General features: G+C 39.7%; 1 protein-coding gene across 1 annotated transcript in view; it reads left to right on the top strand.

The window, feature by feature from the left end:
- LOC102422327 (vascular endothelial growth factor receptor kdr-like) overlaps positions 1-18,810 on the top strand; it is a 353,529-nt gene that overhangs the window by 241,536 nt on the left and 93,183 nt on the right. The window contains exons 18-25 of the mRNA XM_014465282.2: positions 9,768-9,903; positions 10,948-11,052; positions 11,911-12,024; positions 13,226-13,314; positions 14,467-14,674; positions 16,338-16,435; positions 17,633-17,755; positions 17,860-17,971. Of these exons, the coding sequence (XP_014320768.1) occupies positions 9,768-9,903; positions 10,948-11,052; positions 11,911-12,024; positions 13,226-13,314; positions 14,467-14,674; positions 16,338-16,435; positions 17,633-17,755; positions 17,860-17,971 (985 nt within the window). The remainder of the gene's footprint in view (positions 1-9,767; positions 9,904-10,947; positions 11,053-11,910; positions 12,025-13,225; positions 13,315-14,466; positions 14,675-16,337; positions 16,436-17,632; positions 17,756-17,859; positions 17,972-18,810) is intronic.

Below are 18,810 nucleotides of genomic sequence, written 5' to 3'. Positions count from 1 at the left end.
TTTTTTTTTTTTTTAATATATTTTATTGATTTTTTTAATTAAATCTTTATTGTTCTGATTACATTTGTTCCTCTTTTTTTCCCATAACTCCCCTTCTCCCAGTTCCCGCCCCACCCTCTGCCGTGACTCCCCACCCACTGTCCTCATCCATAGGTGCACGATTTTTGTCCAGTCTCTTCCCGCATCTCCCATTCCCCTTTCCCCCCCAAGAATAGTCAGTCCATTCCCCTTCTATGTCCCTGATTCATTGTAATCACCAGTTCATTCTGTACATCAGATTATTTATTCACTTGATTCTTAGATTCACTTGTTGATAGATGCATGTTTGTTGTTCACAATTTTTATCTTTACCTTTTTCTTCTTCCTCTTCTTAAAGGAAACCTTTCAGCATTTCGTATAATACTGGTTTAGTGGTGATGAAGTGCTTTAGCTTTTCCTTATCTGTGAAGCTCTTTATCTGACCTTCAATTCTGAATGATAGCTTTGCTGGATAAAGTAATCTTGGTTGTAGGTTCTTGGTATTCAGTACTTTGAATATTTCTTGCCATTCCCTTCTGGCCTGCAAAGTTTCTGTTGAGAAATCAGCTGACAGTCGTATGGGTATTCCCTTGTAGGTAATTGAGTCTCTTTCTCTTGCTGCTTTTAAGATTCTCTCTTTGTCTTTTGCTCTTGGCATTTTAATGATGATGTGTCTTGGTGTGGTCCTCTTTGGATTCCTTTTGTTTGGGGTTCTCTTCGCTTCTTGGACCTGTAAGTCCATTTCTTTCACCAGGTGGGGGAAGTTTTCTGCCATTATTTCTTGAAATCGGTTTTCAATATCTTGCTGTCTCTCATCTTCTGGCACCCCTATTATTCTGATATTAGTGCGCTTGAAGCTGTCCCAGAGGCTCCTTACACTATCTTCACACTTTTGGATTCTTTTTTCATTTTGCTTTTCCAGTTGGGTGTTTTTTGTCGAATCTTTGGTTTGATTCTTGTGCTCCTCTGGTCTGCTATTGGGTATAATATTCTTTATTTCAGTCCGTGTATGCTTACTTTCTAATTTCCTTATCGTAGCATCGAGGGTCTCATTAGTTTTCGTGAGGCTCTGCTCAAGTTTATAGCAAGCCCTCAAAATTGCGATTCTTAGCTCCATATCCTCCATTTCTGTCATGTTTTTTTGTCTCCGCATCTTTTATGCTTTCTTGGTGCACCCCCTTGTGGTCTTTGTGCGCAGTCTTGTTCTAGCCAAGCCTTAATTGCTGTAGTTAACACTAGAGAGATTTGACCACCAGGCCGACTGGCTATAAGAATCAGCTGTGTGGAAAACGTCTGTCTTCTGGGGAGGCGCTAATCCAGCCTTTGCCTGAGGCGATCGGCAAATGGCTGTGCGCAGGATTTGGGCGGGGCGGGGTCAACAGGGCGGGCGGAGGGAGCAGTTATGGCCGCTCTCAGTCCTGTTCCCAGAGGCTCTGCTTCTCAGAACCCCGGCAGCCGCTGCAAACCTCGGAGAGAAAGCTGCCCTCAGGTTCCAACTGATGCCGGATAATTCCGCTTCTCCCGTTTGAGTCTGGGTCCCTAGAGACTCGCCCGGATCTGGAGCCCAGAGTCTGAGACTCACTCCCGACCGAAACGACAACCGCGCCCTCAGCCACCAGCCCGCTTTCGCGCGCACCTCGGTACCTTTGTATTTTCCACACTGCGCCTCCTCTGAGCCTCGGTTTGCTGTTCTCTTTCCTTCTAGTTGTAGAGTCTCTCCTCAGCCAGCCTTCCTGTGGTTCTGGGAGATGTCCGTTCCGTCTTTTAGTTGTATTTTTGAAATGGTTGTTCGCGGCAGCGGTCTCCGGTGTTTACCTACGCCGCCATCTTGGTCTCCCTCTCAAGTTCCAAGTACAGGTTTGTTTACTTTTTTTAAAATATGGTTCTTTATGGATTTTATTTATTTATTTATTTATTTATTTATTTATTTATTTTCCTTTATGGATTTTAGAGAGAGAGGAAGGAAGAAAAAGAGAGAGAGAGAAACATTGCTGTGAGAGAGAAACATCCATCTGCTGCCTCCTGCACCATCCGCATTGTGGAGGACAACCCACAGCCCTGGCATGTGCAGTTTATGTTGTTCATTATATTCCACAAATGAGTGAGATCATGTGATATTTATCTTTCTCTGACTGACTTATTTCACTCAGCATAATGCTCTCCATGTCCATCCATGTTGTTGCAAATGGTAAAAGTTCTTTCTCTTTTACAGCAGCATAGTATTCCATTGTGTAGATGTACCATTGTTTTTTAATCTACTCATCTGCTATGGACACTTAGGCTGTTTCCAAATATTAGCTATTGTTAATTGTGCTGCTATGAACATAGGGATGCATATATTCATTCTGATTGGTATTTCTGATTTTTTGAGATATATTCTTAGGAGTGGGATTACTGGATCAAGTGGAAGTTCCATTTTAATTTTTTAAAAATATATTTTATTGATTTTTTACAGAGTAGAGAGAGGGATAGAGAGTTAGAAACATCAGTGAGAGAGAAACATCGAGAGAAAAACATGGATCAGCTGCCTCCTGCCCACCCCCTACTGGGGATGTGCCCACAACCAAGGTACATGCCCTTGACCGGAGTCGAACCTGCATTGTCGTTTTGATTTGCATCTCTCATATGATTAGTGACTTTTAGCATGTTTTCATATGGCTCTTGGCCTTCCTTATGTCCTCTTTCGAAAAGTATCTATTTGGGTCCATTGCCCATTTTTTGATTGGGTTGTTTATCTTCCTTTTTTACGTTATATGAGTTCCCTGTATATGTTGAAGATTAAACCCTTATTGGTGATAACATTGGTAAATATGCTCTCCCATGCAGTGGGCTTTCTTGTTGTTTTATTAATGGTTTCCTTTGCTGTGTAAAAGCTTTTTATTTTGATGTAGTCCCATTTGTTTATTTTCTCTTTAGTTCCCATTGCCCTAGGAGCAGTATCAGTGAAGAAATTCCTTCGACATATGTCTGAGATTTTGCTGCCTGTGGATTCCTTTAGTATTTTTATGGTTTCCCATTTCTAGTTTCATTTTTTTGCATGTATCTGTCCAATTTTCCCAATACCATTTATAAAAGAGACTTTTTTTCTCGTTTTTTTTATGCGTTTTATGCATCAATTGATATGATCATGTGTTTTTTTCTCTTTCATATTGTTTGTGATGTATCACATTTATTGAGTTGTAGGTATTGTATTGTACCAGTCTTGCATTCCTGGAACAAATCCCAATTTATAATGAGGTATGATCTTTCTAATGTATTGCTAGATCTGACTTCCTGGAATTTTTTTTTTTAGGATTTTAGCGTCTATGTTCACCAGGGATATTGGCCTGTAATTCTTTTTCTTTGTAGTGTCTTTATTTGGTTTTGGGATTAGGGCAATGCTGGCCTAATAGAAAGAGCGTGGAAGTGTTCCTTCTTCATGAATTTTTTGGAATAATTTGAGGAGTATAGGTTTTAATTCTTCTTTGAATGTTTGGTAAAACTCCCCTGTGAAGCCATCTGGACCCGGGCTTTTGTTTGCTGGGAGATTATTTTTATTGCTGCTTCAATTTCATCAGTAGTTATCAGTCTATTCAGATTTTCTGATTCTTCTTGATTGAGTACTGGATGATTGTATTTTTCTAGGAATATTAAGATTTGGTCACAGTTGTCCAGTGTTTTGGAATTGAGGTGTTGATAGTATTTTATTTTTAATGCTCCTTTGTATCTCTGTGGATTAATTTGTTATTTCACTTTTTTATTTGTGATTTTATTTATTTGGGTCCTCTGTATTTGTTTCTTGGTGAGTCTGGCAAGAGGGTCATCAATCTTGTTTATTGTTTCAAAGAACCAGCTCTTCTTTTTATTGATCTTTTGGATTTTTTTCTCTAGGTCATTTATTTCCATTCTGATCTTTATTATTTCCTTACTTCTGGTCACTCTGGACTTTTCTTGTTGCTGTCTTTCTAATTCTTTAAGTTGTAGAGTTAGATAATTTATTACAAGTTTCTTGTTTTTTAAGGTTAGCCTGTAGTGCTATGACCTTCCCTCTCAGGATTGCTTTCACTCTGTCCCATAGATTTTGGATTGTTGTGTTTTCACTGTGATTTGTTTCCAGAATGTGTTTTATTTCTTTTTTTGGTATCTTTGGTAACTGATTCATTGTTTAATAGCATGCTATGTACCCTCTATGTGTTTGATAGTTTTTTTATTGTTTTATTACAGCTGATTTCTAATTTTATGCCATTGTGATCTGAGAAGATGCTTGATATGATTTCAATCTTCTTGAATTTGGAGAGACTTTTCCTGTGACCCAACATATGGTCTATCTTTGAAAATGTCCCATGTGCACTTGAGAAGAATGTATATTCCATAACTTTGTGGTAAATTGTTCTGAAGATATAAATTAGTTCCATCTGATCTAGTGAGTCATTTAGAAGTGCACTTTCCTTGTTGATTTTTTTTCTAGAAGATTGATCCAATTTATGTCAATGGGGTATCAAAGTCGCCTACTATGATTATATTGCTGTCGATCTCTCCCTTGATATTTTCCAGAAGATTTTATTTGGATGCTTCTGTATTGGGTGCATAGATGTTTACCACAGTTATAATCTCTTGTTGTATCAATCCCTTTAGTATTATGAAGTGGCTTTCCTTATCTCTTCTTCTGGCCTTCAATTTGAGGTCTATTTTGTCAGATATAAGTATTGCTACCCCAACTTTTTTTATTTCCATTTGCCTAAATATTTTTTTTTATTCCTTCACTTTTAGTCTGTGTGAGTCCTTTGTTCTGAAGTGTGTCTCTAATAGGCAGCGTATATGTGGGTCATGTTTTTTTACCCAACTGGCTATCCTTTGTCTTTTGATTGGAACATTTAATCCATTTACGTTTAAGGTTATTATTGATAGGTACTTGTTTGTTGCCATTTTTATTCTTGATGCCTGTGTTTCTTCCTCCCTTTCTATTTCTTCTTTTTACAACAGTCTCTTTAGCATTTCTTAGGTTGCTGGCTTGGTGGTAATAAACTTCATTAGCCTTTTTATTTTTTATTTTTTTTTTTTTTGTCTGTGAAGCTCCTAATTTCACCTTCAATTTTGAATGATAGCCTTGATAAATAGAGTATTCTTGGATTCAGTCCCTTGCTTTGCATCACTTTGTATACTTCATTCCATTCTCTTCTGGCCTGATGTGTTTCTGTTGAGAAATCAGTTGATAGTCTAATGGGGGATCCCTTGTAGGTAACTTTCTGTCTCTCTCGCAACCTTTAAGATTCCTTCTGTCTTTTATGTCTGCCAATTTAATTATCATGTCTTGGTGTGGGTCTTTTTTGGGTTCATCTTGATTGGGACTCTGCATGCTTCTTGGACTTGTGTGACTTTTTTCTTCCCCAAGTCTGGGAAGTTTTCTTTCATTATTTCTCCAGATAGGTTTTCTATTCCTTGCTCAGCTTCCTCTCCATCTGGCATCTCTGTTATGCAGATGTTGTTTTGTTTTATGTTGTCCCAAAGTTCCCTTAGACTCTCTTCCTGCTTTTTATTTTTTTCCAGTTGTTCCTCTGCTTTGGTGATTTTTTCTACCTTTTCTTTTAACTCACTCATTTGATCCTCAGATTCTTCTAGTCTTCTGTTGAAACCTTCCATTGTGTTCTTTGTTATAGCTATGTCATTCTTCATTTCCTCTTGATTGTTATTCATGTTGGTGTATTTCTCATTCCGCTCTTTATAATTTTCATTGAGTTGCATGTAATTCTCATTAAGGTGATTGAGCATCCTTATAACCATCACATTGAATTCTTTCTCTGAGAAATTACTTGCCTCTATTTCATTTCATTCCTTTTCTGGAGATTTCTCCTTTTCTTTCCTCTGGAGATTGTGTTTTCTTTTTGTTGTTGTTGTGCTTTTTTTTGTTTGTTTGTTTTTGTCTCCCCACTTTTGCTGTCCTGTACTTATTTCTGTGTTCTAGATCACACTGCTATGAGACCCAAATTTGGGGGAGTTCGTCCAATATAGTAGGTGTTTAGTGGGACCCAGTGTTGCAGTCTTTCAGATCTGGGTGTTCTAGGAAAACCCCCTGCTTGAGTTATTTGGGTTCTCCTGATGTAGTTGGGTCTTGAATGTTGTCCCATTTGTGGATGGAGTCTCCTCACAAGTTGCCTGACTATGTGACTCAACCCCAACCTTGTGCAAGCTGTTAAGGATGTGCTTGGGGTCCCAGCTTCCATGGCAAGGTTTGCCTGAGGTCTCACTAGCATGCAACTTACTTTAGGGTTCTGTAGCTCGCTGCCAGAGTGGCTCACTACTCTGGGACTCACCACAGGGTCCTGGAGCTCATGGACAAGGTGATGCAACTCATTGTGGGGTCCCGGAGCCCATGACAGGGTGGCATGTGACTCTGTGGCTCACTGCAGGGTATCCCAGAGCCCGCAGCTGAGGTAGTGTGACTTTGGCTGGGGGTGCTGTGCACTCTGTGAATCACTATGTGGTCCCAGAGACTCCACATGGGTTTCAGTGGTCCCAGACTCCACAGCTGAGGTAGTGCAACTCTGGCTGAGGTAGCATGCACTCTGCAAATTACTACACAGGCCAGAGTGGTTTTCAAGGCCAGTCTGGGTGATGGTGAGTCTGTGTTTCTAGCCTTGGCTGCTCTCCCCTTCAAGATGGAGTGGTTTCTGTGCCAGAGCCTTGGTGCCTGGGCAGTGCCTGTGGTGGTAGCAGGATCTCTCTGTCCAGGAGTGCCTTATCTGCCAGCCCCCAAGACTTCTATGAGATCTAATTGTCCCTCATTCACAACCACACACAACCACCATGCACATCTGCACACTCCCCTCTCACTCCCACTGTCTCTCTCACTCCTGTCCTGCTGGCTGCCATGTTTTCTCTCTGTTTCCTTAATTTTTTATGTGTCTTGAAGTTTTATGTTGATTTTGAATTTGAAATAGTAGTTATCTCTTCCAGTCTTTACTTGTTGCCTTCAATTGGGAGACACTTTACTTTGATCCTGCTTATTTCTGGGGCTTTCACCAATCTTATATAAATACTAGAGGCCTAGTGCACTAATTCGTTCACCAGTGGGGCCCCTTGGCCTGGCCTGCGGGATCAGGCCAAAACCAGCTCTCCAACATCCCCTGAGGGTCCCAGATTGCGATAGGGTGCAGGCCAGGCTTAGTGACCCCACCAGTGCATGATCAGGGCTGGGGAGGGATGTGGGACGTTGGCCAGCCAGGGAGGGACTGTGGGAGGGCTCCAGAGTGTGTCCAGCCCATCTCACTCAGTCCCGATTGGCCAGACCACAGCAGCAAGCTAACCTACTAGTCAGAGTGTCTGCCCCCTGATGGTCAGTGCATGTCATAGCGAGCGGTTGAGGGGCCTTAGCATATCATTAGCATATTATGCTTTGATTGGTTGAACGGATGACCAGATGACCAGACACTTAGTATATTAAGTTTTATTATATAGGATACTTGTCTCATGTGTCTTTCTCTCTTATCACAGAATTGCTAAGCCTGTATGTCTTTTTTTAAAAAATATATTTTATTGATTTTTTACAGAGAGGAAGGGAGAGAGATAGAGAGTTAGAAACATCGATGAGAGAGAAACATCGATCAGCTGCCTCCTGCACATCTCCTACTGGGGATGTGCCCGCAACCCAGGTACATGCCCTTGACCGGAATCGAACCTGGGACCTTTCAGTCCGCAAGCCGACGCTCTATCCACTGAGCCAAACCGGTTTTGGCCTGTATGTCTTTTTTTGATCTCGAAATTTATCAGGCTGGCTTCTGGAAATCTTTTATTTCCCTGAAAGTGGCACTTCGGCTCAAGATTGTGGTTGCTCCCTTGACCACAGACCATAGTCTATTTTCTTCACATGCTTCCTATTTACTGGAGCTTGCTCTTGTCACTGTATTTGTGAGCATGTGTTAGGAGCTGGCTCTAGTGTGAGAAGAGGTGTGGGTTTAACATTTGGAGCATTGGGAGTGCTCACAGTTTAGGTAGATTGGACAGTCCAGTGAAGATTCCCAGTGGCCCTTGGGTGAGAGCTTCCTGCTAGAGCCATTTTCTGCTTATAATTGAAAATTTTAATCCATTTGTACTTAATGTGATTACTGCATCAAATCACTTACTTCTGCCATTTTACAATTTTTTCTCCACGTCTCATACCTTTATTCTGTTTCTTAAATTCTTCTTTATAGACTTTGTAATTGATTTTTTTTCTAGTGTCCCTAGCACTGTGCCTTGTCAGAGGGTGTTATGGAAAATTTCTGTGCCTATAAATGCTTTGGAATAAAGCCCTCTGGGAAGCTATCCTTCCCTGGTTATGATCCAATTTTGATATGTTTTGCACTGCTCTTTGAGGGATTTGCCAGACATGTTGAGGCCTACAACCACAATATTTTTAGAACAAAGTTCATATTGTTCCCTATTTATTACCACAAAGCAGATGATTCTTACCCAAGTCTTTCCCTCATTGCTATAAGTTCTACTGGGTTCAAAACCTATTCAAAAGTTAATTCTGATCATTTTTGCAATCTCATTAGTTGATTTTATGAGGGGACATAACCCCAGAGCTGGTGACTCTGCTATTTGCACTGTCCCTTTTTATCATTGACTAGAGGCCCAGTGCATGAAATTTGTGCACTCGGGAGGGGGGTCCCTCAGCCTGACCAGTGCCTTCTCCCAGTCTGGGAGCTCATGGGGGATGTCCAACTGACGGTTTAGGCCCACTCCTTGTGGGGAGCGGGCCTAAGCCAGCAGTCAGATATCATTAGTGCTGATGCCACTGTGCTCACCAGCCCTGAGCCTGGCTTCTGGCTAAGCAGTGCTCCCCCTGTGGGAGCTCACTGATCACTGGGGGCCAGCTCCTGCATTGAGCGTCTGCTCCCTGGTGGTCAGTGTGCATCATAGCGACCAGTCGTTCTGCTGTTTGGTCGATTTGCATATTAGCCTTTTATTACATAGGATTTTTCATAGTTCTTTATAATATGGGTATTAATTTGTTATTCTATTGTAACTATTTTTCTAGTTTGTTGTTTTGTAATCAGAACCAAGATTCCACTGCCTGCTGCCATGAAAACCAAACTCCTGAGACATATGCTGGTGAAAAGGGAAGAGCTTTATTTTATTGCTGGCATCTTGAGAAGATGGGGACTCTTGTGCAAAGCCCATCCTAGCATTTCAGTGCAGGCAGGGGTTTTATAGGGAGAGAGAGGGTAACCCGAACAAAGAGATCAGGAGGAGGGGCTATGGACATGCAGTGTCCTTGCTGGTCCTGATATAGATTGCTAATGTCAGCATACTGGAACTGGTCAGTATTTGCCAAATTCCTGAAGTTGAGCTATCTGTGTCAACCAAAGTCATGGTCAAGATAATTTCTTCTTTCTCTTTTTTTTAGTTAGTAATTTTTAATGTTGACATTATTGTAGGTGTCCCCCCTTTTCCCACCTTTGCCCAACTCCACCCACTCTCACCTCCCCCTACCTTGGCCTTCACCAAACTATTATCCATGTCCATGGAGTATGCATATAATGTTTGTTAGTACATTTTATTCTAATTCAGTTTCATGGTTAGTCAGAGTATTATAAAGTCTTCATTCCCTGTTAGTTTTTGTTTTAATTTTTGTTCATGGAGTATTTTTTATTATATTTATGCTCTTTATGTGTGTTTTTTATGTTACTAACCAACTTATAATGTAAAATTGGAAACTCCAAAGGCCTAATACATTTTCAGAAGGTCAAAAGAACTCAGTAATATGCTTTTCCTCTACCTTTCTGCAGCCTAGTGTGTCAGAAATAAAAACTGGTTACCTTTCCATCATCATGGATCCTGAAGAGATGCCCCTTGACCAACAGTGTGACAGGCTTCCTTATGATGACACTAAATGGGAATTCCCTAGGGACCGGTTACAATTAGGTAAGAAAAAAATCTCTGTTATGTCACCCTTCCACATTTCTTTCACAATAGAGCTACAAAATAACTGAGTATAAAGCCCAAGAAAAAGCAATGGCTTGAAATCCAAGATGCACTTAAATCTAAATAAAGTAAGATGTGTTTCAAAGATGGCAATGTGAATAACAAAATAAAAACTTAGGGGAGCAGAATGACATTGCACACATAGCATGCAATTGGGTTATTTTAGATGTCCAAACTGGGAGACCTTAGCCAAGGCAAGTCACCTAACTTTTCTGAGCTCCTTTCTTCCATTATAAAAGGAAAACATTAATAATTATAGGTGTCTAATTTATATTCTGTTGCTACTCTGAGCATGTGGTAAGGTAACATTAGGGAATGTGTTTTACAAATTTGAACACCTCAAAAAATGAAGGTATTGGTTTACAATGGAGTCTTTTTAAAACAATTTGACTTGGGATCCAGAGTCCTTTCAATAAGATAATATAATGAATGCTCACAGAATGGTACCAAATATTCCAGTAACTAATATGCTTCCTAATGAAGTAGATGACCAGGAGTCTTGATTAAAACCTTATTAACAGGTTTGTGTTAACAACTTCACCTAAAGAACTTGTTTGTGTCGATAGACTATCATAAATCTGCTCCAACCCACATGATCCTTACTGTCAATGGCTGGCATGGAGTGGCTCTTTATTCACTTATTCCACACGTATTTATTGGTCACCTACCATATATTAAGCATCATTCCAGGTGATATGGAGATAGCCATGAACAAAACAGACTTCACAGAGCTCATATTCTATGGGGAGAAATAATAAATATTCCAGCATAATATTATCTACTCATAGCGTTACAAAGAGTAATAAGGCAAGTTCAAGTAATGTAAAGTTACAACATTGCTTTTTTCACATGGGGTAGTCTAGGAAGACCTCCCAGATAATGCTGACTCAGCAATTATGTTGCCCTCATAAAAGCAACCAACTTTTCATTTTTCTCTGGGGTCTTTCAGTGGCTATTACTTATTTTCATTTGTTGCTTCCTCAGGCAAAATTCTTGGTCATGGTGCCTATGGTAAAGTGGTAGAGGCTTGTGCGTTTGGCATTGACAGAGCTTCAACTTGCAAAACAGTGGCAGTGAAAATGCTGAAAGGTAATGTTTATATTCCTTTGGAGGCCATGGGAAGACATTTGTAAGGATACTTGTGGTCAGGTGGAAAACGGGACTGTAAAAGATACAGAATTAAAGTAGTGGAGGGAGGTAATTACAACTAACTTCCACCTTCATTTGACCAGTACTTGTCATGGAAAACTCAGCCATGGACATGAGCCAATCATCATGGAACCTTGTGTGTCAGCCAATTTGTTCTTCTTTTGGGTTCAACCACATAAATACAGAAGTAAAGACCTAAGGTTTTTAGTTGTTGGTAAGGCCAATATGAGTCAGCAAATGTATTTGGCCACCAGAATTCCTACATGGTCTTTCACTGCATCAGTAGAAGTAAATGATATAGAAATGTAAATGATGTTTCGATAAATTTCCAACTGGATTCTGCATTGGTTGGGCCACATAAGCTTGTAGTGTAGCCCCTATCTTGAATAGATAAATTTGTGTATATTTAAACACCCTAATGTGATCCAATCCATTTTCCTGACTCCACACAAGAAAATGCTTAAATCAAACTTGGCCAGTTCACCAATTACCTTTTCCAGGATAGTAATGCAGAAATAATTTATCACAAAAGAAATAGCTATCAAAGAATATATTTTTCAAAAAAGTAGAAAAGTAGTTAAAGCTGTTAGTACATAAATCTCAGCATCCAGGCAGGCTAGTGCACATGAAGATATTATTATTTCATTTATAATATTGTTTTGAAAGCACAAAAACTGATCATTGTGTTATGGATATTTCTGCCAGGATTGTTTAGCATTAAACAGGATCTCCTATGCTCCTGCAGCCTCTCCCAGGAGAAACAATTCTTTTGTGCATTACTGTGTTTATTTCAAGCAGATTGTGCAACTTCCAGTGAGTTTAAGGCTTTGATGTCAGAATTGAAGATCCTCATTCACATTGGTCACCACCTCAATGTGGTTAACTTGCTGGGTGCCTGCACCAAACCTGGAGGTAAGGAGTCGTCCATACCTGGCCAGAACATCCCTCTAAGGGTCAGAACACTCAAACACAAGCTGTGCCCTGATTTAGACAGGCCTCGATGTACTGTATGTGAGGTCTTCTAACTTAGAGACTCCTCGTAATGCATGGGATTTCCAGAACCCATGTTCTTTGACCCCTGTTCCTAGAAATACTGTACAATATATAAAGGGATTGGATATATCTCTAAAATTCTTGCCAGCTTGGACCTCCAATAGAATCTTTGACACATTAGTTGAAGAGAAAACATTTGTGTGCTAAGGAGGTATGCAAACATATTCAGGGAAGGGGATTCCATAAACCATCTTCTGATACCTATCTTAGCTTTCACCTTCTTAGGTTAACACCATAGCCCGAGAAGGAGTTTCTCCCACTTAGTCAGTAAGAATTCTACAACCCCTGTCTGTTTACAGATTTGAAGTCATTCTCTCAACTACACCAAAAGCCATTTAGTTGTTCCTCTATTACTGTGCTACTGAAAAGTTGTCTCTTTCATCTAATTTTATTTTAAACATTTTATGAGTCCTTCTGATTTTATCTGAGGTACTAAGCAAGGGGTTTGGAGAGTGTAGCGGGGCCATGGTGCTGTGCAACTACACAAAAAAATACAAGAGGCCTCCAGACCACATATAATTTGTGGTTATGGGCAAGCACAGAGAAAATGTAGGCTATGGCAATCCTGCAGACAGTCTTGAACCATGGAGTAACACGATGACAGTTGAGAAATGCATTTTAGCAAGATAGTGGTGGTGGGGTAGAATAACAGTGTGGAGGATAGAAACAGGAGCCCCAGTTACTAAATGGAAAAACTATCCAGCTAGTTGGGTACTCATTTGCCTTCATCATTGGACTGTTAGCTACATGTGGTCAGGTGCTCTGTCATACTCATTTCTATGTCCTTCATGTTAGCCAGCCTACAGAACACCACAGTAAAGTCCACTGTGCTTTATTGGCCTTATTTTCCCTCTTCTGCCAAATCTTCCCGCAGCCAACTCTCAGCCAGGCAGCTGTTTCTGGGATAAATCACCATTGTATTCAGCACAAGTATTCATTCAACTGGTTTATACCTAGAGAAATCCTGTGTGAGTCAACAGGTTACCAGGACAAGACCAGCCCAAGAGTTGGCTACCCTTCATATTTCTGGAAAGATGACTATGGTCATTACTTTTGGTAGGTCCTTTGATGGTCATTGTAGAATTCTGCAAGTATGGAAATCTGGCCAACTTTCTGAGAGGGAAGAGAGGAGATTTTATTGCTTCCAAGGTAGGTTTCCCCAACTGAACTCTACAATCTATTTTTATTTTTAATACTATCTGAAGATTTTCTAATTATAAAAGAGAGAGAAGAGTGGGAAAGCAGAGGGAAAAATACTACTGGTCAGGGGAGGTAGGGTATGCAATTATACATCTAATACAGCCTTGAACTCAATGACCTCTTCAGCATTCTCCTGGTGTTGGCTGAAATTATGTCATTGGTTAGTGTCACCCTCAGTTTAAAATATTATATCCAGAGTAGTTAGATAGCCCAATTCCCTTTATGCTTTTATTCTTTCATAGCCATCAACTTGAGCTCTCTGATATTACATAAAGCTCTGGGAGCTTCATGAAGCACCTAGACTGGCTCTGGGAAAAATAAATTTTTAAAAATTAAATGTTAGCGTGACAAGATTTCAAGTGTACCATTATAAGACCCTTTCATTTGGATAATTTCCAGCCCTGAGGAAATGGTCAGGGGCATATGTCACCAACATGTCAATATTCCCCTCTTCTTACTTTCCTACTCTCTGTAGATGGACATGCTGCCACTGACCTTTTCTCTGGGGAAAGGTCAACTGCCTCTATTTCTCAAAGTACTGCAAAGCACTGTGCCATTCACTGCTTTATTTATAAAAATACCTGACTTTTTTATGAATTCAGAATAGAGCCCCCAGAATCCAGGGTGTCATCTGACTTGGTATTCTGAACCCAGCTAGCAATTGGTTAACTCAAACCATAAGTTCTTCCTCTACTCTAATTTTAGCATTACGAGGAGTAATGGTAATTAAAACGAGAGGGTGTCTTCTTTTTATGACATATGATCAATTTTTAAGCACAGAGCTCAGACACTTTTGGGGTACCACATGCCACCAAAAATACTAGCCCCGTGAAAGCCTGCTGACTTGTTGGGTAAGGAAATTTCTTCAACAGCCATATCTGGGATGTTTCCTCTCACCAGGGATGAGTCAACTGACATTATGGAGCATGGAACAGAACCGTATACTAGTAGTCAGCACTCTCAGCTTCCTCCAAGACTTTCTGTCTGAGCAATTTTCTTACACCTCTTTAGACCTCAGTTTCCCTAATAGAAATATAGGGTAGGACAGAATTGATAATTTTTAAGTCTCTTTCAGCTCTGAGGATCTATTTAAACTCTCAGGTCCTTCTCAATCTGGATAAAAAGGGGAAGACTTCTCATGATTCTGACTGCAAGCCCACCCAGCTGATTAACCACCGTCTGGAGAGTGTGACTAGCACAGGAAGTTCCACCAGCTCTGGTTTCATTGAGGACAAGAGCTATAGTGAATCTGACGAGGAGGAAGAAAGTAGCCGCCACCTTCTGGGGGCCACAATAACCCACCGAATAGGTATGTGGGGTCATTTTCTGACCAACACTCAAGGCTATTAGAGGTTTGAGGATATGGTTTGGTTTGGAGAGTGAGGCCACTTCCAAGCAAGGTTATACTAGGGGTTGAGGGAGATGATCCAGAAAACCATGTCTTCCTCTGTAACTGTTGATATGCAGTTTGGAGGACATTTGTTTCTGAACTCAACTTGCACTTCTGTAACCAAACGGAAGTTGTTTACAATGACAGTCTCCAACATTGGTCTATACCTTTACAGTTTCCAAAGCACTTTCCAATAACTTATTTCCTTGAGCTTTATAACTTTCCTGTGAGATAAATAGGTATGCTTATCTCCATTTGACAGAGGAAAAAACTGACACTCAGCATAGGGATAATATAAATTATACTTAACATATACTGCCTGATAGTCAAAATATTTAACAGATGTGTAAGGTATTGACAAATGGCTGTTGCTATGTAAACATTTTACAGATATTAAAATATTTAACAAATATTGGCACAGTTAATGATTAATCAGATGCCTGATGTAGCTCTGGAGCAGGATCTTGGGGTATCTGGATCATGGTAAAATCTGGGCAGGGATATGATAACTGCAGTGGAGAGGGCACTTGGAGAGCTTGTAAGAATAACTATTCACCAATAAATATAGAAATATTTTAAAGATAAGCAACTATTATAGGTTCACCAGCATGTAACATCTCAATATTGATCTGGCTCAGCTAAGAGTAGGCTCAGGTAGCCCACTTCTTTCCATGTTACACTACACACCTAGTTTGGACTGACAGGTTAAAGCATTCACTTTGAGTTACACTTGTCTTATTCTGCCTGACACTGGCATCCACTGGTGCCCCTGATATTTATGGTTCTGTTCCTCTTATTTTACTTTTGGTCACAAATAAACTGTGTCTGGATTCAATGCATGATGGGCCATATACTGTCCTGTGAATGAGAAGATTGGGGTTTTATTACTGGCTCTACCACTGATATAATTTGTGACCTTGGATAAGTTAAATCTCCTCTCTAGGCTTTATTTTCTCTATTTGTAAAATTACAGTAGAGACCTGGACTAGGGTCTTTGTAAAAGCTCTTATAATCCTAATATATTATAATATAATATAATCAGAAAGAGCAGAAGGAATTTCTGAACTTTGCATCTATTAACCTAAATTGGGGAAAGTGATCTAGCAAAGAGTGTGCTATATAGTGACCAAGCATTGTGATTTTAAAAACTCAGACCTGTCCTGGCCATGAATTATGGGAATTTTTTAAAACTTTCCAAACTTTGGCATCCCATATATATCTTCCAGATTATTCTTGCACCCAGAATTGGCAACAAAATCTGGAAAAATCATGTATTCAATTTTTGGGGGGGGATGGGGTGGGGAAGAGAATAGTCAAGGTATGAGCTGTTGAATCCCTGAAGATAATCTTATAGATTATTTTGATTCAGAAGAGTATATACCCATCATTTAGAAAAACACAGGAGGTCATAGTAGAGTAAGGTCAGTCAATGTCCTGTTGTCAAAAATCTTGGCCTCCATTTTACAACTTTTTATGGAAGGCAGGTCTTTCTTTTTATCTCTTCCCTACTGCTATTTCTACAGACTTGTGGGGAAGTTTTCAACCTCTGGCCTTTTTCTTCAACCTTCTTTCACTTCTCTAGATTCAAATAATCTCGACAAGCACCCCCTCACCTTGGAGGACCTGATCTGCTATAGCTTCCAAGTGGCCAAAGGCATGGAGTTCCTTGCTTCCAGAAAAGTGAGTGTTTATTCTTCTGTTTCTTTCATTTTTACTATTTATGGAGGTATATTTCCGTGATACCAGTAACCATAATAGCTTTTTAAATAGTGCACTCTTATGCTTGTTTGTCTTCCTTTTTTGAATTGTTATTTGATTAATTCATATATTTTCACCCTACAGACAGTTACTCATCTGCCTACCTACAGTTGTTAGGGACTTACTTTTCAAACTCCACTCTGAGAGATGGCTGGAATATTTCATTCCAGTAGTGCAGGTTATTATATATTGAAATAAACATTTTCAACAAATATCTGTTGATTGCTTATTATGTTATCTATGCTAACAGCTGGAGATACAGACATTAAAGATACTAATTCTTTTTCCTAAGAATCCACTTGTGTAGACAGATACTATACATATCAAAATAGGTTGGATCCTATGAGAGAAGTATGAAATAAGTGCTTTGTGACTATATGGAAGGAAGTCTAGATAATTTATTGTCTTCTCAGAGGACTTTGTATTTAAGCAATATCATGATGGCTTGAACACAAGGAAATTTTCTATAGTTCTCAAGACTAGAGCATAGGATGCATGGAGGTGTGGGGATGAGAAACTGTAGCTAAACAGAGAGCTTGACATTGATTATGAAAAGCTTTAAACATCATACAAAGAAATGTGAATTTTGATGGTTTCCAATCACCACAAAATACAAGTTTTAAGTAGGAGCACACTCAGGTTTGTGTTTAAGGAACTGGACTTTGGGACTAGAGTGGACTATTGAGTAGTTCATGGGGCTAGACTGGAGGCACAGGTAACAGTTAGATCACCATTGCAATGGTCCAAATGAGGGAAAGGAAAGGTCTCTGTGACCCATATTACTAGCAGTGGAATGCATTGGAAAGAATAGATTTATGTTCCAGGGTTCAAAGGACAAAACATATTAGTGTAGCCAAATGGGAGAAACCATTCCATGTAATGGAGATTCTGCCCACCCAGCCAAATTTCAGAACAGTCCAACTCATCAGTCTCTCAGCAAATTTTAGCTTGATCACATTTTCTCAGGCTGAGCACTTCTAAGACACTTTCCTGTTCTGAATGTTCATGCCTTTCCCCTCCACACTCAGTACTCAGCATTTCTCCTTGCTGAGAATCGGTAAACCTGCACCATCCTAGGGTCTAGCAATTATCTGAGCCACATTTGTCTCTTTTCTTTAGTGCATTCATCGGGACTTGGCCGCTCGGAACATCCTTCTAGCTGATAATAACATTGTGAAGATCTGTGACTTTGGTTTGGCCAGAGACATCTACAAAGACCCCGACTATGTCTGGAAAGGAGATGTAAGTGCAAGGTTCACTGGCACAATGCCCTAGGCTCAGGCTCTTGGGCTCTGTTGGTGTTATGGATGTTATTTTCATGGCTCTCTCCCATTTTGGTTTTCTAGGCAAGACTCCCCCTTAAGTGGATGGCACCTGAAGCCATTTTTGACAAGGTTTATACTACTCAGAGTGATGTGTGGTCATTTGGCGTCTTGCTGTGGGAAATATTCTCTCTGGGTAAGTGTATCTCTTTATGGCCATTCCCTCACCATTCCAAGTCAACACTGACTAAAAGCTCAGAATTTAAAAGACCTTGGTCTGTGGATATAATGGAATCAGATAGAAAACCATTGTGACCAAGAACCAACAAAAACTGTCTCGTTCTTTTACTGATTGATCAAATTTACTGAAAAAATATTTATTGAGGACCTATTATGTGCCAGGCATTCTAAGTGCTGGGGATTCAGTGGTAAACAAAACAGATGGTAATCCCTGCCACCATGGTGCTTGCATTCTAGTCAGAATAGACTGAACATAAACAATTAATAAATAATATATGGAAATTTTTTTTCAAGTTTACAAAAACTTTAATAGTACAAATTATCCAGATTGCAGATTATCAAAAGATCATCTCAATAAAGTCCACATTAAAAAAAGGACAAAGCATAAAATAACCCAAAAACAATGAAAAGAGGAAAACAACATAAAGGAAATTCATCAACAAAGCTCTGAAACTTAAAACTGGAGACAGATGGAAATAAGACATTTATACAACACACTCATCCACTTTTGCCTTATCTGTTCTGGGGCTTGATTTTTGATCACATTTCTTATCTTTATCATGTACCTGGCCATTTTCTTGACCCTTGAATTTTTGGTTTTCTTTTTCAACTGAGAATCTGGTCTCCTTGTGGGGAACTTCAATTCATTGTCCTGAATACTTTGTTTTCTTTTTGAGAATGGACTTTGATCTCCATCAGCCTTTTTATCCCTGTTATTATTTGAATTATTATGATCAGGATTTTTAGAGCACATTCTCTTCTCACCCTCAGAATTTTCTGTGTGAACTCTTACTT

Source organism: Myotis lucifugus, unplaced genomic scaffold (assembly GCF_000147115.1).
Source record: "Myotis lucifugus unplaced genomic scaffold, Myoluc2.0 scaffold_4, whole genome shotgun sequence".
In the NCBI taxonomy this organism is placed as follows: Eukaryota; Metazoa; Chordata; class Mammalia; order Chiroptera; family Vespertilionidae; genus Myotis; species Myotis lucifugus.
This window is presented reverse-complemented; position numbering and strand designations above follow the sequence as displayed.